A 25,636-nucleotide genomic window follows, 5' to 3' on the forward strand; every position below is an offset into this window, starting at 1 on the left:
CTCTGGTCTAGATTGAAATATTCAAATTAATTTTCATAATTTGGTTGTTCCTTCGTGCTATTTCCAGGTCTTCTATATTTTGCAATAGTTCTCCATGCTTTGAAGTTTTTATTTTTTTGGATGGGTGACTCCATGTGTCCCGTTTGTGTGTTTTGCATGCGTAACATTTTGTGAAGGCAAGCCTGAAGATCACTGCATTGTTTGACCAGAAAATTGCTAATCCCTTTCTTTGCGTTTGCTAGCAATCGACGGCCTACGGTAGAATCCCTTTCATCTTTCTGTAGTAGTGTGAAGGCATAAAAGCTTGTTTTTCTCCAGTGATGTTTGATTTCTTGTTGCTCTAGGTGTGGTGAAGTACTGCTGGAGGCAGCTGGTGCACAATTAGATGGCACATTCTGGTTCGTGATTGTACATTGATGCAGGGTACCGCTTTTGCTGGCCAAACTCGACACATCCTCTTCTTGACCAAAAGGGTGCTCGTATGTCTGCTGCTTAGCTCTACTGCTCTGCACATTATTACAGGGCAGGTGGGAAGAGTAGCTGAGATGGATGTTTGGGTGGGGGGGGGGGGATTAAGGTCTTGTGCTTCTGCCTGCAAATGCAGCTTTTAAGGCAGGATTTTAAAGGTCCTCCACCTGGATAAGACCATCTCTGAGACCTCTTATCCGAGGAACTGCTCTCCCTGAAGACTGGGGTCTCAAGTGAGGAGTGGGGGCGGGGGCTTGAGGTGCAACCATCAGACCAAGTTGTTAGCACTGTTTACGCCAGTAGCAAGTCCTCACCTGGAGTATTTGGTAAAGTAATGGGGTCCACATGTGAAAGATTACATGATACGTGGTTTCACCTAGGCCTGCCGAGAGGCGCAAGAACAGCAACCCAAGTTCTATGGCAGGAGGGAAATTTGGTTAATGATATACCTTCAAATTCCTAAGTGCAACGTATTTTCCCTGGAAGCGTTTCCCTATAATAATGCTATGAACTGGAGAGGGAGCTTGAGCACCAGTCTTGCTAGGACGGGGGATGGCATTGAACAAACAGGAAAAGAAACCTCTTAATGCAGGACATGTTAATGCACACACATTTTTTAAAAAAAGCTCTGGTCCAGGTGGGCAGTATCACTGAAATAAATTACTTCAAACTGGAAACCCTGTATTGCTTTTCAAGGTATTCATTGAGGTGTGTGTGAAGGGTTCTAACCGGGTGTCGCACACCGGATCAGGACTCTTGCCCTTAGCCTAGGATGTAGCGCTCAATTACAATACTTTATTTTCTATGAATTCGAATTGGATATACGATGTGTTGCTATGGGATGGGGAAATACTCCCAATCCACACGTGATTTGGGGAAGTCAACCGGGTTCTGGACTCAGACTCTGGTCACAACGCGGCGGGTGCCCCTCACGGCAAATAGCTGGGCAAGTCTGGTCACTGGATGGCAAGGGTACAGCGGGCATGCAGGTAGTGGACAAAAAGCCGGTCTGGTCACAGAATGCTCCCAAAAGGGTACCACAGCATTTCCCCCGAGTTGTTGGGATTTTAGTGGCGTTTCTGGATCAATGGCCTTGCTGGGATAGGCCAGCTATGCTTTGGCCTGTCAGTAGAGTCTGGAATATTGCAAAGATAGATCTGAAATGTCTGGATACGCAGGCGCTGGAAATTCAGGAGTGTCCTGTCCCTGTGAGCTACCACCTTTTATAAAGCGGGTGACCTCACAGGGTATATTGCTAGGCAGAACAAAGCTACACCTACTCCCAAGAATCTGATAGGTTAGCCTAAGTTAATCTCCACCTCAAGGAGGAGACTCAGTTTAGGGGGTTGTGTTTATGAGGTTAAAAGCCCTCATAAAGTCCTTTTTGCCAAAATTTCATCTTAACATCAAACATTTGTACAGTTGTGGCCTTTTGGCAAATTATATGGGCAGGTTTCATATTTCACACAGAGCATGGCAGTCCAATTCTCAAGTTTCTATGACTTTGTTTCATCCGTATAATAGTTTTTCGTAATTTTCAATGAAATTATTTTACCTAAAATTCTATAACTTTATACAATTTAAAAGTGGCACCATATACACTTTCCTCAGACTATCCAATTCTGTCATTTCTGTCCCTTATATGCCAGTGAAGGCTAGCAGGTCTTAATTGAAAGCCACCAAAATTGCATCTAGATTGTGAAACTTTCGCCTTTCTGCATTGTCCATTTGCGGATATGAAAGTCTCAAAGTTTTATTAATAAACTAGTCGTTTTTTTTATTTTTTTATTTATATATATTTTTTTTTTGTTAGCCAAAATGGGGTGGCCTTTGTCCTCCAACTGGGACCATTTGTTTTTCTTCAGGCTACCACCAAATGTCAGTTTAGCCTAGGGCTGCCTTGGAGTTTGCCCAGTTTGAGTGACTGGTGGTTGTCGTAGCTTCCAAAAGTCGCACGTAGGTGTCCCAGAACTCCCTTGTGGCTCCTGTCCCTTGAGCCATAGTAGAACCCCGTTTGGCTAATATTCTAGTATAGCCAATGCCTTTACTTCTTGATTTTTGATTTTGTTCTGGATCAGAAGCAAGCCCGTTGAAATAAAACATCCCATTTGTGTTTCCAAGCAAAACCCCCTTTACATTGCTAGGCCAAGACAGGGCCTTCTTTCAACATTACACTTTTAAAACGGGCATTTTTCCTTATTTGCAAAAGCGCATTTTTAACACATGATGAAGTCTGCTGGGCTGACCATTTCAAAAGGTTTTCTCTTCCTTCTGACTTCCCAACATTGTTTTGCAAAGTTTCACATCTACAACAATCTTTTTAAGACACAGGTCCACTGAAATTGACATATGCACAGAGAGCTAGGGTTTCTTTTTGCATGGTTTATTTTTGACACTTTGTAGCCAAAAGTCAAGCGCTTTTCCATATGGCTGAAAGTGAAGTTGCTGGTGACTTCCCAGACCATGCCTGACACAGCTTGCCATTCTGTGACAGTGCTATCTTTCGCTGGCACAATCTGAATGTGGATGGGCACAGCTAGATCTCCTGGGATCCTAAATGTGTAAGGTTGAACAGATGAGGAAGAGCATTGGGGCGCCATCATTATAAAGGCCAAAAATTTCCTTTTTCAAGGGGGAATGTGGATCAAGCAGTGCTGCTTCTCAATTTTCTTCTTGGTGCATGTAAGAAACACACTGGCAGGCTTTCTCAGTGTGCCCCCTTGTTCCGTCCTGCCCAATAGGTGCTTGGCAAGACAGTGAAGCCATCATTTTGTAGCTGCATGCGGGTCAATGGTGCTTAAAGGAGCCAGCACAGCCATTCTGTTAACTGCTGAAGTGCAGCTTGGTGATGTGTGGAAGTACTGCTGAATGGGTAAATGTATCCTACAGGTGGTCCTGGAGTGAGTTATTGTACTGAGTGCATGTGCCTGAAATGAAGGGTTCTAGCTTAAGTGTCCAGTTCTCTTGGTTTCCTTCTTGATGCTCAGACCAGCTCCACTCCGTAAAGTTATTGACATGTTTTTGTTCTTGCATCAATCTATCCGTGAAGTAGGCTGTGAAATGTTGGATAGACAATTGCTGGTGAGCAGGTACATTGGGAGAATAGTTTGAAGAATAGAAGACAGGATTAGAGGAGGATCCTACAAGTTGCCAAAATTACGATGGTTGACGGAAGGGCTGGAGGCCAGATGGATGAGCGGAATTTAAGGTGGAAATAATCTGATGAGCAGAGATGAGGGACCAGATCCAAGTGGACCTGAAGTAAACGCATGAAACTGAAAGAATTGAGATTCCAGTGATGCAGAGTCTGGTTGAAGGGCACAGTGGGTTCTGAATAACTTGTGTGGCATTACATAGATTGGGCAGTAGCTTGTGCAGGGTTCGAAATTGCCAGGAGCTGGGAACTATTTAGCTCCTGGGTATAGCCTTGACACCAACAGCTACCAGAAGAAACATGTTACTCAGGCAAGTGGCACCAAACACACAACGATGTGATATTAACTGTGTAGGGAATGTATTTACAGGAGAATAAAGTGCACACCTAAGACATTGTGTTCCATTTGCTTCTCACAATGGGCTGACTTCTGGTTTTCCAGAGGGAGCTCCTGCTTAACTGGTGATGCCGAGGTGCAGCTATTTGCTCCTGGTCAACAAATCCCAATTTCGACCTCTGTTGTGCTAGGTTTTTGGACCAAAAAAGTGTAGGCAAGGATAGAGCAAAAACACTATGGCCCCGATTCATGTAATGATTTGCTTGTAAAACTAATTTGCGTGCCGTGCCTGCAATTCCCATTCGTCAAATGGGGATTTGCGGGCAGAATGGCATGCAAATCCCCATTTTACAAGTAAATAATTCCATGAATCTGGTCCTATGGCTTCATGCCAAAAAGGAATGATTGAGGCGAGTGAAGATGTTGCAATACTGCTACGTAAGTGAAGCACCCACCAGCGGAAATGATTGCATCGGAGTACAGATGGGAGTTGGGATCTGAGGGGGTCACAGCATGTTAGTTTTTTTTTTTCTTCTTTTCTTTAACCAACCCACTGACCACCCATGTCTAGTTTAATGCTTAAGGCCATAACTACCCACTTACTGGCCCTTTCACCCAAACACACCCGACTAGAATACTTGACCTGGCCCTATGACGCAGTAACATCAACCTTTGTTGCATAGGCCTGTTGGTGTCCTTTTATAAGCAGTATTCTGAGATTGAATAAGTGCTGTTGTAAATGATGTTTGGGTGCAATATGGTTTGTAAATCCATTGGCGGAAGGCAAGAAGTATTCTGTGCCCTCCATCTGCTTGTTGCACAGAAGCCATGTTGAATGCAAGTTATTGGCAAGACCAGCAGTTGTGTATATTTTGCCAGGCACTTGCATATGCCCAGGTAATCCCACCATTTCTCAGCTGTATGTACCGCAGTTTCAGTGCTGCCTGGCAAATGCCTATACCGGGCTTACAGAAAAACTGTTGGCTTTGCCAATGCTCGTTTCCCTTGCGATTTAAGAGGGACTTATTGGGACAATTTGTGTTCTGTAGTAGACCTGCCGTTGAACATGTAAAGGAGACGATCTGAGTAGTTTGTGTAAATATTGCAAACCTAGCATTCTGAGAAAATATAGACCAGTGATTAAACTCAAGAGGGACGTGCATTGAGTCCTGGTTAATGTGCTAGGAGGAGAAAAGGGGCTGACGTGGTAGCTCACTGTCCCCCACCACGAAATATAGCTGCTTTAATGTCTTCACTGGAAAATTCTACAGTTAATCTGCCTCCTTCCCACGAAGAAGGGCCCCTTTGTGAATTTAATTTTTTTAAATAAGAAATTGAAGAAAAACAATGTGCCCAAGGGGTTTCTCTTGCATCGAAGTCTCCTTGCGTCGTAATCTTCCACCCACGTGTGTACTCTCCAACCAGACATAGGAGCCCAAAAAGTAGAGTGCTCTGCGTGCGCGTGGGCCTACGCACCTACGTGGAGAGTCGTCAGTAAGCTGCTTTGTGATGCAGGAAGAGGGCATGGGATTTTATTGCCTCTTTCCTGGGCTACCATGTTATACTAGCTAGTCCAACTGTCTGAGGTGAGCAGGGATTCCATTCTGCTGCTTTTAATGGGTTTTTTTAAACACTATTTGTTGTTCTTGTAGTGCCTGGCATTGTTTTTTGCCTTTTTTTCAATGCTTTTTGGTTCATTGAGATTTTAGCTTGCCTCTGTATTTGACACTGGTGGCTTCTGTTAGTGTGGTGAAAGCATGTTTTCCAGTACATGACCATCTATCGCAAACCGGGATGCTTGCCAAGGAGACCATGCAGCTGGCTGGAGCATGGGTGCCTGGGATTTACAACAAGAATACGGCTGCAGAGAAAGATTGGCCCATCTGCCAGCCATAAGCAAGTGGAAGTGTTGGGAGTTGCCTTCATTAGCAAGGCCGTTCGGTGCCCCTTAGCAAATGTAGAGGATAAACCTTCCGGGGCTTCATGTAAAACATCTTGCCCAATACATTCACAAAGCCGCACCTGTGCCTTGGTTAATGCAGGTTTATTCAGTTACCTTCTCCTACCTGTCTAGTGACTTCATCACTGTGTGTTGGAATCGGGGGTGCTCCGCTATATGTGTTGGTAGAGGGCAATGTGGACCTATGTGGTTCTAAATGTCAACCAATTATTTCAAATGCCATATCGTATCAAATAGGCTACTTTAAAGCCTGTTTGGGCCTTAGTTGTCCACGCTTTGGACACTCCGGGAACTACACGTATATATACACTCCCGCTGTCGCCATTCTGGCATGCATTTCAGTTTATCATTTCTTGGCTGTCTTCCTGTGAGGAAGATCTCATATCTGGTGAAACATCGGTGTCTGTTTTTTGTTCACTGCTTTACCTGCCGTGTGGTGTGCCCGGCCGGGGCTGCACATCCTGCAGTACTAAGCTGTGGCACCCTCCTGTCTCGCATCAGGCCATTCCGAGACTAGGCGTTCCTTAGATGTGTCTGCAAAGGCTGCAGAATGGCCCGCTCTTGGGAGGAGCACTTTGCCAGAAGGTGCAGACCTGTTGTTGGGCCTACCTGTGAGCCTCCTGCACAGCCTCGAGGGCTCACCTGGCTGTAATCTCGCTGTCGTGTGCCCTCCGGTGCTTCCTGGAGCAGGCGTATATGGCTGCACCATCGAGTACTGCCGCTGTGAGGAGGTGAAGTGAGGCTTTGACTCGTCTATAGGGGTCCTGTCTGAAGGGCCACCCCAACTTGCTAGTATGGACGTTCGAACATGGTCCAGTTTGTGTTAATGATCTGTGCAGCTGATGATAGTTCTGACCAATGTTACTAACCTACGTACAAATTCACTATTTGCAACCACTTTTCACAAACGTCCCATTTTGATAGCCAGTGTGTGAACTAAGTAAAATACACGATTTGCGATCGTGGACTTATTTTATTTTTTCCTGGCTTTTTTGTTTTTGTTTGTCCTCTTGCATAGAAAATGAAGTCGCTCTACCTCTCTTGCTGTGACTTGTACGCAAGTTGACTTTGGAAAGCAGATCAAAGCAGAGTCCGTCGTTTTGCCACCTATTGGGTAACTGCTTCTTACCACTCTTATTCCAGTCTGCAGCGTCTTCGTACTTTTCACTGGGTTTTAGAAACCATTTCATACTCTTCACGCTGCCAATCTTATCCACTGGCATTATTCGCTTGCTGAATGTACTGGCGCGCCTTAGCCCTTAGGGCTGGTCACTTTCATGTAATTGCTTTGACATAGGTGCTATGGTTTGCTGGAAACCGAGTTGAGCACAACAACTTCCTGCAGAATGGCACGTGGTGCCATGAGGCCACACGTGTGTGGGTTGCTGCTTTACAAAGTCTCAAGTGACAAAACGACGTACATTTTTAGCTGATTTTTAGCTGATTTTGAGATCCGCTACGATAGTGGCCCTTGGGCTCTGACTGGCTGATGACCCATTATCCAAAGGGCGGTCCCAACAGGTCACTGTTGGCCAATTTGTGGACTAAATTTATTTATGTTTGTTGCCAAACGCCAATGACAGAATGTGAATTTTAGAATGATCAATGTAGAATCAATGATCACAAGTTATGGCCTGGATAATTCTGTTTGCCGTGAGAATTCACCCATTATTTGTGAAAACGGTGCAGTTCTTTTTAAGTGTATTTGTTTTGGCCTCGGTGCTGCCTGTAGAGAACAGTGGTCTCTGAATATACACCTGCTTTTGCAGAATATGCAGAGATCCCATCTGTGGCTCTTGGCCAGGGCTCGCCTCGTCTCCTGCTGAGACTAGGCCGCATCACCGGGTGAGTGTCTGCCTATTCCTTCTGGTGCACCTCGCCGCAAACTCACCAAATTGCTATTGACAGTGTTGCTCCTGCAGAGTTCAACTTTCGGTGCCATGTATGGTGGATTCGGGCTAGGCTCCTGTTTAAAGCGTATCCAGCACCGATTGGCACCAGGGCACTGCAGGGTTTACAGGGCAACAAAATGTGTAAGTTTGGAGAATTAAAAGGTAATTGCTACCTCCCACCCCATTCGTAAGAAATCAATTTGTAGCGTATAGCGCTGGTCCCATCTCGATTTCGCATGTCCGGGAAGCAATGTGTTTAGATCGGATCTACTTGAATACATCGAATTTATTTTTTATTTTTCTTTGAATTTTAACACATTTCTTCGAGGGGGGGGGGAGAAAGAACCATCGCCTACGCCACACCTTAATTCTCCAAACCATCCCATCTGTATTTTCGTTGAACTGTTCTAAAATTCGATGGAGTGGGCATTCGATGTTGTTGGGTGATGCCTTCAGATCAAGGTCGCTGTGACCTTTCTAGAGGCAGCGGAGGAACCTGCGATATGTTTTGTGTTCTACCCAACTGTGCATGTGGTTGTGCTCTGTCCTAATGTGTGGTAAAGGGGCATAAGGGTCAGGCCTTGTTTGTGTGTGGTAACTGATATCCCAGTGAAGGGATGAAGCTCGGAGAGAGGGGTTATGGGTTGTTGTTGCGCCAGCAACCCTATGCATGGCTAGTCAAGACGTTGGGGCTGTGTTTCATGCTCTTAGTTGCTTGTGAATGTTCGTAGCTGTGCGAGAGTCCGCATGTGGCACTTTTATGAGCAGAGCCAAAACTCTTGCTGCTTATTCAGTAGTTTAATCGTGTTGGTATTTATGCGCCTACTTTACAGTAACCTTGTTACTGTAGAAATCCCCTTCCTGACGGAAAGGGAATGACCATCTTGGCATGGGGGGGTGGGTTAGCAGGGGATCTCTTGAACCAAGCACACAGCCCTTTAAGTGGTTGCACGCTCGCCTTATGTAGGCACACACAGTGATTGTGGGTTCGCTTGTAAACCTTGGAAGAAAGTACAGTACTGCAAAGGTGGAGCGATCTCAGCAGATGGGAACACTCGCCCTCTCTTCGAAAGGGAACAAGCCGCTACTGGAGCACCAGTGTCACAAATAGGATCATGCAACATGACTCACCAGGAACTACCTGGCGCACCCCGGCTTTCTCTAAAGAATCATTCACCAGGGTGTCTGCTGGCAAACGCTGTACAATATGATGAAAGGCTTCACCGGGTACAGCATGAAAGGCTTCTCGCTCGTACACGGGACCATACACTAAAGCAGGCCAAGAGCGCAACCGTGTAACTGGAAAATACTGAGGGTGGGAAGAGTATGATCCATAGCTTGGCCAAGTTAAGTTTACTCCACACGGATATCGAAGAAGTATTTAAATGTGTATATAGAAGCTCCTTGTGGGGGTCTTTCAGTAATGACACTGCCCGATCCCTCCCATATATCCGACCACCTAAATGCCCGCATGGTTACCGCAGCATAATACTTCTACAACGTGCCTTATCCTTTCTGTTCCGTTTCCTGTAGGTGGGGGGGCTCATTTTATTTGTTTTTTTTAATTCCATGCTTTCGAAAGATGGATCGACCTCCTATTGTTTTTACTTATAGAATCGTACACGTCCAGATAATTTCATTCTATTGAGGTTGTTGGTTTGTTGTAAATCTAGGAAAGTGCAGAGTTGCAGTTCTGTAGCGGTGTGTGTCGGAACACTGCCACTCGTTAGTTTACTTGCGATTTCATGAGTCCTTGTGGCTTGGGCTTTACAGAGAACTTGTCATGGAAAGGTTCATCTGTTCAGGAATTGCTGTTAAAATAAGTTCTATAGACCATGGGACGGGGGACGTAGTAATGACCCGCCTCCAGGGTTATTGCACAATGCCATGTAGAGGGCTATACATTGTGGAAGAGCATTTTCACGTGTAGTAATGACCCCTCCTGCAGTCTAGGAGGCTATTCCATTGCCATATCTACTACTGGTGAGAGAAATTTAGCACAAGTCATGTTCAAATTATTAATTCGAGTTACTTCCATTGGTAACCACCTTCTACATTAGTGTGGGTGAAGTGAGCGGCCCTGCTCCCCCCTCCCTGAGAGGTCTAGAATGGAATCTGATGTGCTATGCCAGGGCTAAGATGCAAGCTGCTAGCCAGCCCAAAAAAAAAATTACTTCTCGTGTCATTTCTACACATACAACACACTACACCATTTTCTGCTCGCCAGGAGCAAATTATCACTAGCCAATGGCAAATTGTGAACCCGGCTTACTTGAAATCTGGTTCAGCACCAACTAAATAAATGTGCCATAGGACTGCACATGCAGTGCGATTCTTTTTGTGAATCTTCCCTTGGTTGTTACGGATTGCTTCGTAACATACTGTGTCCTTCAATGTTGCCATTCTCTTGTGCTTCACTGACTTTGTCCAGGGCTGGTCTCCCATACTCGTTGCTTCTGGAGCCTGGCTTGCTCTCTTGATCCAAAGCTTTGGGCACTCTTCTGTCGCATTTCGAGGAAATTGCCCCATGCTATGCTTGCTCGCTGAGCAATCTTGCATCCTTCCCCCACCCACCACCCCTGTGTTTACATGGTGTTCCCAGAGCTACAAAGTTATGCTATGGACCGAGCTATAGACCAAAGACAATTGAAACTCGGACCTAGTGTTTTTTTTCTTGTTTTTTTTCTTGGGCAGCCGGGGTCGGAGGGGCTCATTTGCTTAATATCGGAAGCCACTTCATAAGCATAGCTCTTTAGGCATTTTATAAACCGATTATATAAGACTGAATGTGTGAAAAGTGAAGCATCTAGTGCAAGCTTCTAATTCCATACGTTTAGGAAGTACTTGGAAAAGTGTGAAAGAGGTGATAGAAGAGTTATCCAAAGGCTACTCAACCTTATTTGCAGTTTTATTTTTTAAATTCATTGTTGCATTGTAGTAAAGTGTATATAGCGTTCGTAGAGCACATTATTCAGTTTCTAAATGCCAGGTGTTGACGTTACTAGAATTTGGTTTTCTTGCACGTATTAATGGCTGAGCCTTCCCTGCTGTGATTTGAGCTGCCACCCCAAGGTTCAATGCAGATCTGGCTGGAGGGCTTCCGTGGTGTTGCTTTTCTGAATTATGCAAGCGCTTCACTGAATTGCACAGGGCTCCCAATGTGCACCTGCCATTGGCTAGGGATGCTTGACTATTTGCGAGTAAGAGGGGCTGTGTGTACAATTAAGGTGGCAAGTGACTGTCTGACTAGTAGCTTGCAATTTATATCCATGATGAAAAGTATACATGCTATCATGTGAAATTAGTATAGTGTGTCTTAGCATACATTCTTATTGTGTCTTAAAAGGCAGACTCCGTGCCAGTTGTCGTTGGTGCAACTTCTCCCCAGTTGTTTGGCAACCCTTTCTCATTGTTTACAGTAGACTTTGAGTTTGCGGAAGCGCAACGCACAGCATTCCGTTTTAATAGGTCCGTACAAGCCTGGGGCGCAGTGCACATTTCCACGAACTAGAAGGATCTGGAGGCTGCTTGCTCGGTTGAGAAGCGGCAGGCCTAGCAGACTGCATGCTGGGTCTCCGCGAGTGGTGACTGCTCTTGAACTGTGGCAGCGGTTTGTACTGGCAGAAGGTGCCCCCTGCAGTAGGCAGACTGATCAGGCTGTGCCTTTCTTCTGAAGCAGAGGTGGAGTTTAGAGGTGGATCGAATTTTGTAGGGAAGCATTAGGCTTTCTGACTGACCATTGGTTTTGATTAGCAAATGGTAGGGGCTGGTGATCTGTTGTCCACATCACCATCCAACTAGGGGTGCCACGGTATTAGTTTTATGACGGTATGATAACCTTGCCAAATGACGGAATATCATGGTTATCGCGGTATAGCAGGTGGAGTTAACTAATCTTAACAAACATTTTCTAAAAGGTCATAAATTGTCATCACAAACAAAACCAGGCACCCAGGGCCATTATTGGGCTTTTCAACATACTTTCCACTGAAACGCCACCCCTTGCTTCCCCCAAACACACGTGTGGAGAGGAGTAGGAGTGGGGGGGCCTGCTGCGACTGGCAAAGCAAACTTAATAGCTTTTCTTAAGTGGTCATGTAGGCTTTTAGCTCCCCCACTGGCTACTGGTGAAGATCAACATGTTTCCATCTTTATAACCTGCATGCCACAGATCAATGGAGGCTGATGGTAGTATAAGCTTATGCGTATACACACACACGCTCTCTTTACGTTACAGCCTTTTGCAGTGTGACTTATTATATGTAAATTCAATGATAGAACCAGGGAAATCCCCCTCATTGTCATATGTTTAGCAAACCTTATCCATTATAAATATATAAACCCCAAAGCTGCCAACCCAAAGTAAACCCTTTTCCTGCTTGGCACTGTATTTATTCTTCCTATTGCTAACATATTGATTTTGTCAGGCATGTGTGGTTTATGGAATGGCATTAAAAACTGCACCAACTGAAACTACTTTGCAGATGGCACATCCAACAGTGCAAGACCAAGACTGCGCAGCACTTGCTTACGGCAGCCTTTCCAAATCGGATAACGGTATACCGTTACATCCCTACATCCAACCAAATAGTGGGTTGGGCGTTTGGCTAATGAACAGGGGCACAGAAGTGCATTTAGTGAAGACCAAGAACAATATATTGTGTTCCCTCTTTACACAGCCTTGGTCAACCTACTATTTGGTTGCCTGATGTGGATGACCGAGCACGTTTATTACTAGGTTGACTGCCTAACCACGTGTAAGGAGACTCACTTGCAGGACATAATCTCAAAAGAGCCCTCTTACCCTCTATGATTCCACCCCATAGCTGCTCAACCCAGACTGACTCCATATTGTGTGCTCCTGTATTGGACACAATCTTGCTGCAGTTGAGCGCACACACACCTCTTACAACACAGTTCAGACAGCCTTTGATCAGCTGGACACTCCACAGCACACACTTGTGGGGATGGGGAAAATAATTGTCTTCTGGGCAAATCTGAACATTTGTTTAAGAACAAAGTGGGGTTGCAATGACTGGGCAGAAAGTACTGTAAATGCTCCAGTTGTATAAACCTGAACTCTATGGCGTGCTGGGAGTTTTCAGACTTCCTACATGCCGAGTCCTTTTCGGGAATAACCCGTGCCTTCATACATGAAGGCTCTCTAGGCGCCCATTCAAAATGTGCGATCAACCCCAAATGTGGCATGTTCATGCATGGCAGAAGCAGTGTACGTTTACAGGGATTCAAATTGATTGGAGCCTGCTTACGCGACAGAGCTGTTACCAGGAGGCATTTTGGACTCTCCAAGCCACCTTGCACCTTACAAACATCTACGTAGCAGGCCCCACCATGTGCACACTCTCCTTTGAGTTATAATTGACCCATGGCGGGCAATCAATGGTATGCTTTGTTCTTGTGGACAATTGTGGGGGTGAGTAACTTTATTCCTGGCTAGCAACTTCTTTTTACCCTTGTTCAGAGCATTAACTGTTTGGGAATGTGTACAAACATGTGTGCAAACGAGCATTGGGGCACATCTGGGGTACGGGTGGGGAGGGTGCAGGGGCAGTCACGGCCTGATCAGTTTGTTCTGGTTACTTAGCCAAGTAACTTGTGATACTGCTGGGGCAATTGGGCTGCACAGGGTGCGAGTGGGGCTCCGTAGTCTAGTTGGGCATGGTTCACATGCCCCTTGCTTTGGTCTGTGCTCTTGCGGACCTGCCCAGCGGCTAGGCCATACCATGGCCATGCCGATCCCTCTTAAGATGCTCGAAGTATACGGCTGTGTAGCATAGCTCGTTGCAGAGGGGTGGGTGCATGTGCTTGGATTGGCCATTGAGATGCCCTGGTTGCTGCTTACTAATGCACCATCGTTTCCTGCTGGTTTGGGTTGGGTAAGCTGATCATTTACCAGCCTGATTCCTTGGAAAGCAGCCGAGTGTCCTATTGGGTGGTGCTCTGCTTCCTATTTCCCTTTTCCATGGAAGTGGCGCTGTCGGATATTCAAATGCAAGTCTTCTCGAGTGCCACATCCCTTCCATCCTTTGTCGGTTGCAAAACCGTGATTTCCATTTCCCCATTTAGGAAGCCACATGTTATGTTCCAAAAATCATCTGGTCTACCGAGGATTAGTTAATTGCCGGGGAGTTCAAATGCTAACTTGCTATTTGCAGGTGTAATTGCATAGCACCCTTCTACCACTGTGGGTAGTCTCGCTGCGCTCCTCCCTGTAAAAGCTGGGGGGGGGGATTGCATTAGTGGGACAGTGGGAGAGGCAGTATCTGAAACATGTGGTGTTGATGGGTGCAGGTCGGTTCCTGTGTGCCAGGATTTATGGATTTGGAGGAGAGCCTTGTATGTTATCGCTTTTGCTTGGTCTGTAACCATGTAATTGTATGATGCCTGCACTATATGTAACCATATCCTGAAGTTAAAGCGCCTTGATTCCTCAGGGTTGTGTGCGCTATACGAGTAATAGAAAAACATGGGGAAGAGCCCAAGATCTGATAGACTGCAGCACTTTGAATCTGGTTGGACGCTCATGATCCGCATATCACAAGCGTGGTGCCACAATTTGGATTTGCGAACGTCTGTGCCATGGTGATGCCACTTCTGAAGTTCAAAGAATGGAGTACTTATGACCCCCTTCCTTTTTTTCTTTTTCTTAAAGCTTATATTATCAATAACTTTTTTTTATTGACCGAATAAAAGCATTTAGGTTTTACTTTAAGGCAATGTGTTTCGTGACGAAGCAACTTTATCAGGGCTTCTGGTTTTTGTAAACCTAGCAGCATTATAACTGGTTAGTGTTCCAATTCCCATGTGCCTCAGTGGAACACAAGTATTCCAACATATGGGAATGTTCTATAACACAAACTTCCTTTCTGGTTTAAAACGCAGCCTAATTCTTGCCATGCCGCAACCTTCCTGCGTGGCATTGTCCTCCTCGTTGCAGTTTGGTAACCCCCCCCCCCCCCCGTTTTGCCTGTTTGGGTTTAAAACAAACATGGCAGGTAAATGGCAGGAAATGGTAGATCTTTTTTCTCACCTAATCCTTTAAGATCTGTGTTTAGGATGAACTCCAAGGTGTGTTTAAGGCGAATGTTTTCTATGCCACAAATCTGCTCGCATGTTTAACTATCACGGCTTCAAATGTGAGCCAGACGTACATCTTTTTGTAAGAAATGAATCCTTGTGGTTTCTGAAATGGGGCAGTAAATATTTTATTCGTGTTGTAATGCAAAAATGAAGTTGACGTACACCCCTCTCAAACAGTCTAACCTCCCTTTCGAATACTGAAAGATGATGTGCAGCATGGCACACTTTCCAGACTCACTCGAGGATCTGTCGCTGGTAGTACAGAGTATTGCACAACTCTGTCTGACCATTTTCTAGCCCCTTTTCTTGTAATTCATCGATTTTTCAGTGTCCTGCATTTTAGAGGAATCCATCCTTCTGACCAGTACGGCGCAGCATCAGTCTGCACATTTATTATCAGGTGAGTGAGCAGGGGCGCAACGAAACCTACGTTTCGGTGTGGGGCAGGCTAAGTGGTGGAGAGGTGCCACTTCAGAAAATAGACGGGGCAAACCTGGAGGCTCCGCCCCCACTGGTCTACCTCTCCTGCCCCTAATGGTCTGGTGTGGGGACTATCAAATGGTATATTTTAAAGTGCAACATGCAGAAAGGCGATGAAGTCTTCCTTTAAAGTAGCAGCTTTAAAGTTGTACTGCGTTTTTGTTGAGGTACATGTTTCTGAAAAAAACAGTAAAACTTGGCTTCTCTTACATCTCTGCCTAAAAAAAAAAAAAAAATGCAAGGGCGCACATCCAGGGATGCACCTTGGCTAAAATGTAAGCGGGGCTAAACCTTCAAATGTTGGCAGAGGCTTTAGCTTCTGAGACAGTGGAGGAGAAGCACACTTACTTGTGTAGGGGCATCTAACTTAACTGATTGTAACATTGAAGCTGCACTAGAATAGTCTCATTACAATGAGTAAACTCTCCTTTAAGTCTGAAAACACCCACTTCTTGCAGATCCCGAAGCTCCTAGAAAGTGTGAAAATGGCAGATGGTGTGGAATGAAAGACTCAGTAGCATAACAGGACAAGGCTGAGTGTGGGGCCATACTCGGGATGGCCCAAGCAGTTTCAGTGGTTGGGAGCAACAAGGGAGAAAATGTAATGTTGGTTTTACCACATTTAGCCCGCTAAACTAGAATCTATGCTGCACAGACTGGCTGGTGAGACTGTGACTGCCCATCAAATCAAGTGGTATGAGACCGGGGGAGGGCCAGTGCAGCAATAATGCACATCTGACAGTATTGCAGCCAATAGCAGAGGAGAAAGAGGGTACATCAATCTGTCCTTACACTTATTAAAACCTGGCATATTATAAGGGTGTAAACCTAATCACTTATAAGCACTCCAATATTTGCAGTTGAAATCCGGGTGAGATTACATTATTTGGCGGGATCACACACACTTAGGCTGATCAGAGAAGCAGGGATTTTAACCAACTCTGCAATTTGGGCCCGGCCACCTTATTCCACGCTTATAACAACTATTTGGGTGTCAAGGCCTACAATAATACGGTCCTGTAGAGTTTACTTGCAAAATAAACAAATTGCATAGTAAAGCATCATGACATGTAAATCCTCATAGCAGCAGGTTGAGCCAAAATAATATCAGTCTTCCTTATTTTCCACATCCTGAATGCAAAACTATAAGGCAACATCTCCACCCACTTTATCAGCACTTTACACACAATAAAAGGTTGTGTAATAAACTTACTTGGGTTTGGAGATTCGTCACAAACCTCCAGCGTCTTATGTATGGTTTTAAGAACATTCAACTAAAGACATCAAAGCACACTTTACTTTTGGCATTTCAAGCTATTGGACATTATGGGTCTAACACATTTTCAAAGGGTGCTTTATTGTGTTGCTCACTTTAACTGTCACAGATTTGCAAGGTGACTAGGTCTTTAAGTTGTGAAATTCACCATTATGCAGAAGAAAAACTGTGCTGCTGATGACAAAGAAAGGTGATGTCGAGTTCTTTATGGCACTGGTTGCAGAGCCAGGGACAGCCTGTGTGTCTCAGGGGGCTGTGACTCGGGGGAAACGGGCAGGGCTTGGTGGTCTGAGCAAATTTGCCTGGGAAGGAAAAATAATGCGTCAACAGGACCATGTCCCTGATACTTTGAACTGTTAAAGGCTCAGCACGGAAGCCCCGCCCCTCAGCTAACATTTCCAGGATGTGGGGAGCTTCAGCCCGGTCAGGTCAATGACATTGCACGCTTGTGAGTGAGCTACAGCTAATGTGGAGAGTGATGAACGTGATAGTGCGGTTATTTCAGTTCCTTTGCTCAATTGGAGGCCCCAAGAATAATGGGGGTCAATGTCAAATGTTCTTGAGTGGGTACCCATTTACTCTTTTCACCAACTGTGGCTTAGGGGTGCGACTACAATTTAAAAGCCTAAGTTTGTGTGCAATTGACAAGTGTCCCTCCCATTGATTCGAGTTCTGAATTTCATATTGGCATTTATGTAAATTAAGCGGGTCGGCTCTAGATCATTGCACCCTGTTATCCTCCCCCATTTCATCCATTTTGTGTGTTTCAGAATGACGCGGCGCATCTTCCACCTGGTGACCAAGATGCTTCTGGCGACGATGAAGACATGTTCTCTGGCTCTGGGTTTGAGCGTAAGTCGGGGGGTTTTTAATTGCTCGTGCAGTGCATCCTGTAGGCTGGGGTGTGTTGTGGTGTTGGTTTTCTTTTTCTTTTATTTATTTTATGGTTGCCTCTGCCACAAGTTTGTTCTGTGTTGGGTGGCAGGTCGTTGACTGGAGGGTGATTAAGAAATGTCTGTGTGGCTTATAGACTCCCTCTAGAAGTAACTTTCCCCAGTTATTGTTCACCCCACTCTTATTGTCTGGTCCCGGAGTTTGCAGAGCACTGTATAGCCACTAATGATGGTTAGTCAAGGCATCCTTTCTAAGGCATTGCATGCTTCCCGATTGAAGGGAATAAGGTTGGAGAAATATGCACACTTTTGGTTTGCCATATTTTACAGTATTTCATTTTTGGTGCCACTTAATGCTGCGCATGCTTTTTATTTGGGGATGAACCAGAATCGATGTTAATCCTAGCGACCATCGCACCTTTTAAACGGACTGATGCGACCGGAAGTGAATGGCGCACTACTTGTCCAATCGCCTAAGTTCGTTGTGGCCTGTAGTGGATGTGTCCCATGCTACGTGGACATTTTAGGATACGTTACCTTCTGATCTCTATCTGTCCCTTTTTATTTTTATTTTGTTTTTTTGTATGCAAGGATGGCATGCAGCCGAGCACTAGGGCTTTAAGAAAGTAGTCAGCCAGTCATAACGATTTGGATAAATCATGTGAACTTTTGCCACAATCTGTGGCATCTGCGCAATAAATGGATGACATTGATTCGGCTTGTGTGGGCGTTTTTTTATTTTTAATTTTTTTAAATGGTTGTATGGACCATGGGCATATTTGCTACAACATATGTGCACTGAAAGAATATAGATGCACTGCTGAGCGTTTGCGCCTTCCAGTAGATTCATCCTCGACCCCTGCGTTCAGTATCTGAAGATCATCTGTTTACATTTGGGTAATTGTTTCCTTGTGTGTTCCAGTGAAGTACTGGGTCAAAAGGTATACGTTCTCTGAAATGTGAACTTGTAGTTTTCTAAACTTCAGTCATTTGGTCTTCTTTAGCCTCGCCTGATGAAAAGTGGGTCGATGTCAGTAACGCAGAGAAACCCACGGACTCTAATTTGACGTCTGTTCCAACGTCAGCAGCTACAGAGAACCAGCATCCGGTAGTCATGGGAACACAAAGTGCTGAGGAAATGGAATCTGCAACGGTGCCCACAACCAGGGCTGTGGAGACTGAGATTCCCATAATGGGTCCTAAGGAGGAGCTTGACCAGATCCTAGTTTCTGAGAAAAACGGAACCGAAGAGAGCACAGCAGTCTTTCTTGCCCCAACCAGTTTGCCAACAGTTCAGCCTTACTCTGTTAAGATCACCACACTGCATGTCATTGATCCAGTGATGCACCATGTTCCTCAAGAAGCAACTACTGCAGCCAGTACAACACAAGCCACTGATCTAGTGCCACATGCCCACAAGGACACTACCAGTACCACTGAGGCCATTGAGACTACACCAACTCACCACCACCACCATCATCATCATGGTCATCATCATGGTCACCATCACGAAGTAACGACTCATTCCAACCCAACGGAAGCCACTGAACCACATGTGCATCATGTTCACCATCCAGCAACCAGCACCACAAGTGCAACCAGCCCCATTGATCCACAGGTGCACCACGGTCATGGCCGCCACGTACCTCATCCAGATGCGCCCAATGCTACGGTTATTGCTGTTGTCCCAGATCTCACCACCAAAGATGCGAACCTGTTGGAAGAAGACCCGATCAATGAGGAAACCACAACTGCTGCTTCCTACCACGACGACAGCCAAACTAACTTCCCTGTGGTGATTGCGGAGGGCGAACCAGAAACCGAGAGACCAGACCCTGCAGACGTTGAAGGATCTGCAGAAACCACGGAAGAGGTAAGAAATGCAGAGCCCTTTTGAAGTCCCACAACTAAAAGTAATTGGTTATGTTCTCTTGGAGACCTTGTCTTTGTTGCTTTTTGTTGCTCTTATCCAACAAGCGTTTTCAGTGTAAGCTATACGATGCTGCACTTTTTTATTTTTAAAATAATACGTTCTCATCACCGGCCGTACTTTCTGGACCCTGCCCCCCCCCCTAGCCCCCCAACGATTCACACTGTTTTGGTGCACTTTTATATTAACCCACTGTATCCCTAAGGGCACTTTCGGGTATTCAAAAATGCAATTCATAAACCCATTTCCCCCCCAGCTTGCCCCTAAAAGGTAGTCCATACAGTGCAAACTTGGCCTCCTAGGCGTAGCACTAGGATTGCAACCCTGTAAGCGTGCAGTTGGCTCGTGATGACAATCCACAGTGGACCATTCTTGCAACTCACCCTAATGTTTCCTTCTTTCAGACTGACTTCTTCCTTGAACCAGTCGTCCACGAAGGCAAAGCTGCAGGGACTGTGAATGCCGCTGAGAACGAAGGTATCTCAGACACTTCCACGGGGTTCATGGAGCAGAAGGGGGTCTTGGCAGGTACAGTACAAAGCAGTGTTCATTATTATATTGCGCTTCTCCGTAAATGCCTTTCAGTTCTTCAGGTTGTTCTGGAGCGGTTTGATTTCAGCTGGCAGTGTTTTTTTTTTTTACTCAGGTGGCACGCCTTGTATGTCTGCATTTTGAAAAGATGCCTATATTTCCATCCAGGAGCCAGTGAGCCTCTGTGGCCTGGATTTGCACAGGATTGGAAAATTTGCTAATTCGCACGCATATAAATGGAGTCACAAAAGTTCGCCTGAAACCCCCCCCCCCCCCCCCCGTGTGTAACTTTTATGTTCCCATGCACCAGCCCTGTACATCCCACACTGTACCTTCTGGGTGCACAGGCAGAAGGTGGAAAACTCGCTTGTAAGAGCTTCTCTGGTTCGAAGAGAAACTCTCACAATTGCCCCATATAAGACTTTTTAGTCCCCACCTCCCACGCCCCATCTGGTTAGGTGCAGCTCATGTACAGGGGAATGTGCAGGTCAGGCTAGTGGTCTGGCCTGTAATGCTCCTATAGGGCTCGGGCACGCTGTGCCACTTTTTACAGTTTTCTACCTAAATTAGGGGTGATGATGTGAAGCTACCATTTCATGTAAGGAGGCTTATCCCCTAAAAGACAACCTCTCTTCCCACCCCCGAGGTGAAAACAGTGTCAAGCGTATGCCTGTTACACACTTAAGTGGCCCTCCCACTACAGCAGTGCCACCTTTGTGCATGTGACCTACGTGTAGAGCCGACCGGGCATAGAATGCTGTGTGCATTGCCATGTGCTGCCAGACACCTTTTCTGATCCATCTCCTTTTTGTCTGGCTACTCCTCAGATGCTAAGAAGTAGTCCACTAGAGAGGGCAACAGTGCAGGCTCGATTACGCCCGACTCTTCCAGCATGCCTTACTATTTTGAGTCTATTGGCTTCTGCTCTGCCAAGCTTAAGACTTCGAAAAAGAGATCCAGAAAGTTGACTATTTTTGCACGCGGAAGAGACCTAGAGAGAGCGGCGACAGAGACATTACCAAGTGTAACCGCCTGGCAGCCAGAAAAGGATTTTTTGATGTCGAACTGGGATTTCCTTTCCCCATTATCAGTAATGCTATGTCTTATTGTATGGGTGCCAAAGGCCATAAATACATTGAAGGCTGTGCTTGCCGGCTGGCACTGCTGACTTTGTTGATGCCCCTCTCTTCGTCATTACTTTGGCCTGGTGGGCTGTTCACAACAGGTACATCATACCACAAAAGTGCTTCTGGCATTGAATGCTGGTCCGTTGCTTTTACCTTTTGAGAGAACCGTGGTGGTGCAGAATTATTGAACCCACAAGGACCAGTCTAGAAAGCTCTAGTAATTATATGCTGGTCAATGGAAAGATACAATGATTGCCAATGCATGGTAGCATGGCGTGGTGCTGCTTTAAACTGAACAGAGTGGCAAGTAGAGGCACACGTGTAATGCGTTAGAAATGACTCCCCCCCCCCCCCTCCCCCCCCCCTAGGGGAAGGTGGGGTGGGCAGAGGAGAGTATTGTCAGCTACAACTATTATTAGTCTTAGCTTTTTGAGGTGTAGAAAAAAGGGCCCCGAAGTAAAAGACTTTACCAGTTGCAGAGCTTCAGAAGTAGTCTTGAACATGCTAGTGATTCTGTTTATTCTTGTTGAGCGTGTCTTGGAATCCAGCCATTTCGTTCCCTGTGGACCGATTGCAATTACATGTCATCCATTTCCATTTTGTACATTGTCATCCGTTTTGTTGTCTAGCGCAGAAACTCAAGAGGATTTCACTGGTCTTACTATTGACATATATTTAAATTGTTATGGAAGTCATTTACACCACAAATTGTAGAAGTTTAAAAGTTCTCTCAGAAAATGTATGATTGTCACTAAATATTAACGTCATTTAAAAGAGAAAGTTCCTATGGAGCCGAAGTCTTAAAATTACCCTTCAAGTCCTGCTTTCCAAGGACCTGCAGGCAGCCATTGTGTAAGCACAAAGAGCTTCATGGTTTTATGTGTTTGTTAGTGATGTGCTCTTGCAGAAACAATCCAGCAAAAGCTCCCTGCTGGCCGCTGAAGCCTGTCTTTGTAGGGCGACCACGCCGGCAGGAAGGCCTACTCCAAAGTTTGGAGTCCAACCATCCTTTTTTAAAGTTTTGTGAACGTGGTCACTGGTCTGGCTCAGCAAGGTGAAGCATCCTGTGACGGGACCTCTGCATGCATCTGGGTGCATGCCCTCACTGCTTCTCCTGTGCACAGGGCGATGCTCTGCACCCCGCACTTTGTAATTACACCGTCTGCAGCAATGCAGACCTCTGAAGGGAGGTGCAGAAGCAGCGTTGAGACCAGCTGCAGCATCCGTCCTAGCCCAGAGCAACAGCAGGAGGAGGCTCCCCTCTGCACATGCATTGGCCATGCCCGCTACCAGTTGACTTTTAGGAGGGGGGTCATCCCTCCTGAAGGGGGTTTTGTGTGTTGCTTGCATGCTTGGCCCCACATAAGGCCTCCCAATCGTCTCAGCTATACCGACCCTAGTCTTCCTAGAGTACTCTAATTTCAGTGCAGGACAGAGAGGCGAGTTGTTTCCGTGTTGGGCTCCAGGGCATGTGGTGCCCACCCCACTCGCCCCTGGGAATGCAGATGTGGGTAACGCAGTAGGTGAGGGTGCTTTCTTTCCCGAGATGTCTAATGCCTTGAAGCAGCGGTGCAGAGTCCTCCGAACTGGGCTGTGTGAAGTGAAGAAACCCAACTGCCCATATACCTTTAGACCCCTATTGTAATAGTTTGCACCTTCACACAGCCCTAATAGTTTACACCTTCACACAGCCCAACAGTGAGTCCCACACTGTTGTGCTGTGTTAAGGTGCAAACTATTACAAGGCTCAATGCGCCGCCAAACGGCCCTACTAACAACCACTATAAACCATCCTGTTCTACTCCAGACACCCCAACACGTATGTGTAGACGCATGTGAACATGTCATGCCACCACTACCCCATCCCATAATTCACATTATCAAGTTTCACTGCAACACCTCTATAAAAACACAGAATACATCATGTACCCTCAGCTCCTCCCCCCCCCCCCCCCCCCCTTGGACCTGCTTGTGACTTGGTGCACTCAGCAAACCTGGCCACTGTTGTCTTGACCGATGCCCTTTCCTCTGGACCCTCAAGCTAACCACTGCGGCACACTTAAGTGGGAGTATACCCATGTTATTTGGGGCAGACGCGCTACCTCACATAGCTCAGAGCTTCCACAACCATTGAAGGGCAATGCACCCAGTGTGCCTCGATGAGCACCCCAAGATTTCCCCCATTTCGGGGCCCGAGGTTGTGCTTGCCCAGAGCCACCACACACATTAACAGCAGAGCCGAGGTTTCAGAGCTTAAAATGTCACTTGTGAGTGGGCTAAAATTATTTTTGAATTGCAATTCATGTACTTTAGCTATTTCATAGTTTTGAATCTGACTACAAATACCAGAATACAATGCAAAATAATGTAATGGGGCTAGAAACAATTGACATACAGTAATCATTGGGCCTCATTACACGGAAGGCGGTAATCCAGGGTGCTATTAGCACCCTGGACCATGCCGGTAAATTACCGGCACCGCCTTGGCGGAAAGGGGATTTACCGCCCCATTACAAGGTTGGAGGGGCGGTAAATCCCCCTTCCGCCATTGCCCTTCCCCATTCCCATTTCTGCCCCATAGGGCTCTATGGGAATGGGGAAGGCGCTAATTACGGCACCGCAATTTTGCGGTGCCGTAATTAGCTCCGAGGTCCCTTAGCGGGTTGGTACTTAACGCCTGCAAGAAGCAGGCGTTAATTCCTCCAACCCGCAAAGGGACCTCGTAGTACGGCGGTAAGGGTTAACGGTCACCGTTGCCATTAACGGTGACCGTTAACCCTTACCGCCGTCCGTGTAATGAGGCCCATTATCTTAATTTATGCGTACTTGGTCACATTTTAAAAAAAACATTATGGATTTAGTGACTAACACCACCCTAGCACTGGTGCATAACATTACGGGATCCCTCCAGCTGAGAATGGCCTCCTACCTGGAGAGTGTGGTGGTCTGCTCTCTGCAGGAAGAGTGCGAACACCACATCCCGCCACTAGCAACCAAAGCACGTGTCCTCTGAAGGGGCTTGGACTCTGGCGACTCGCAGTGCCAGCCACACCATGCAGTCCTGTAACCTAGTGATATCCATACGATCCAACCATGAGAGGGATAGGGAGCAGCAGGAAGGGACCTGGCACTGCCTAGAGCTGGGGGGAGGCAGGTATTAGGATGGGAGTGCCAAGAGAGCCTGGAAAAATCTGTGCGAGGGGGAGGGTCAGAGCAGGTTCTGCAGAGGCTGGGGGATCGAAAGCAGGCGGGAGGACAGTGAAGGTGCCGTCGTACTCCGCTATCTGGCAGCAAAAAGCCAAAGCTCCCCGTATGGGGCTTTTGCTTGATTGTTGCCACAAGATCACTTAAAGCTCAACTGGTTCTGCTTACAAAATGGCTGCATCCTACTCCTTGGAGGACTTGGAGTCATTTTAAAACTTTTTCCATTGGACCTTTTAAAATGCTTTGTTATGGTCGCATTTTTCAATCATAACATTCCTGAGAGAACTTCCCCTTAAGTATTTTGACTTTCAAATGAATTGAGACTTCCAAGATTTTTGGACTGGAAATGTGACTTTCTTGCAAAAATAGAATTGAAGATTTCTGTAGTGTACGCTGATATCACTAGCATTGATAGACTATGTAATGTTGTTCTGTGATAGCAGTTGTTGCTGTAATCTTCTCCAGTGATGTCGTCTACCTTCAAAGAAACCAGCATTGGCAAAAGCGGCAGTTTTTGCTTTTGTGTAGACCTGGGATAGGCATTTGCCGGGTGCTGCTCTTGTGGTAATACCTGGCTACAAGATGGCAAAAGTTACCACCTAGGCATCTGACAATCTAATGTTGGAGCAAAAACAGATGTCCTTGCCAATACTTCTGTTTTACAGGAATTCAGTTACAAGGAGACGCATTTTTTTTAAAAAAAAGTTAGTGCTTGACATTGCAACAGAAGACTGTTAGGCAGAGTTTGTAGTGGTCCCAAAGGGTACTATATACACACACCGAGGACTACAGGTGTAAGCAAAACCAACCTTTGGTATGCGTCTGTACTACAGTTTTTGGTTGTAGAGCTGAGCAGTCAGGCTTATCTCAAAAGGGAATGAGTTTATTTCTTGGTAAAACACTTATTTATTACACAGTCAAACATTCACTAAAAGGAGGCAATCAATATCACACGGAAATATACTACAGCACTTCACACTGTCCGGTTCTGAGGCATTTAACCTACTTTGAAGGAGGAGCAAAATGGCATTCAGAGCGTTTGAAGTAGGGGCAAAAAGGCATAGGTTAATAAAGATTAGTTGTTCTTAAACAGTGCCAATAGTTTGAGTTCACCAGAGGAGTCCATTCAATGCAATAGGTTAGGCCAAAGTCAATGGGCTAAAGTCTTGTTTAGGATAAAGCAGTTGTGGTGGTTAAACGGAAAAGTCTTTGCCAAGTAGTTTGTAAAAGAAAGATTCATATGTTGGGTCACAAGCTGACTAGGCCTGCAAGTTGCCAAAGTT

The 25,636-nt window shown here is 45.9% G+C and overlaps 1 protein-coding gene across 1 annotated transcript in view; it reads left to right on the forward strand.

Moving 5' to 3' along the window:
• SDC1 (syndecan 1) overlaps positions 1-25,636 on the forward strand; it is a 104,317-nt gene that overhangs the window by 64,840 nt on the left and 13,841 nt on the right. Inside the window, exons 2-4 of the mRNA XM_069605909.1 lie at positions 17,439-17,520; positions 18,566-19,434; positions 19,896-20,019. Of these exons, the coding sequence (XP_069462010.1) occupies positions 17,439-17,520; positions 18,566-19,434; positions 19,896-20,019 (1,075 nt within the window). The remainder of the gene's footprint in view (positions 1-17,438; positions 17,521-18,565; positions 19,435-19,895; positions 20,020-25,636) is intronic.

The sequence above is a fragment of the Ambystoma mexicanum genome, chromosome 4p, assembly GCF_040938575.1.
Source record: "Ambystoma mexicanum isolate Mex_15411 chromosome 4p, UKY_AmexF1_1, whole genome shotgun sequence".
In the NCBI taxonomy this organism is placed as follows: Eukaryota; Metazoa; Chordata; class Amphibia; order Caudata; family Ambystomatidae; genus Ambystoma; species Ambystoma mexicanum.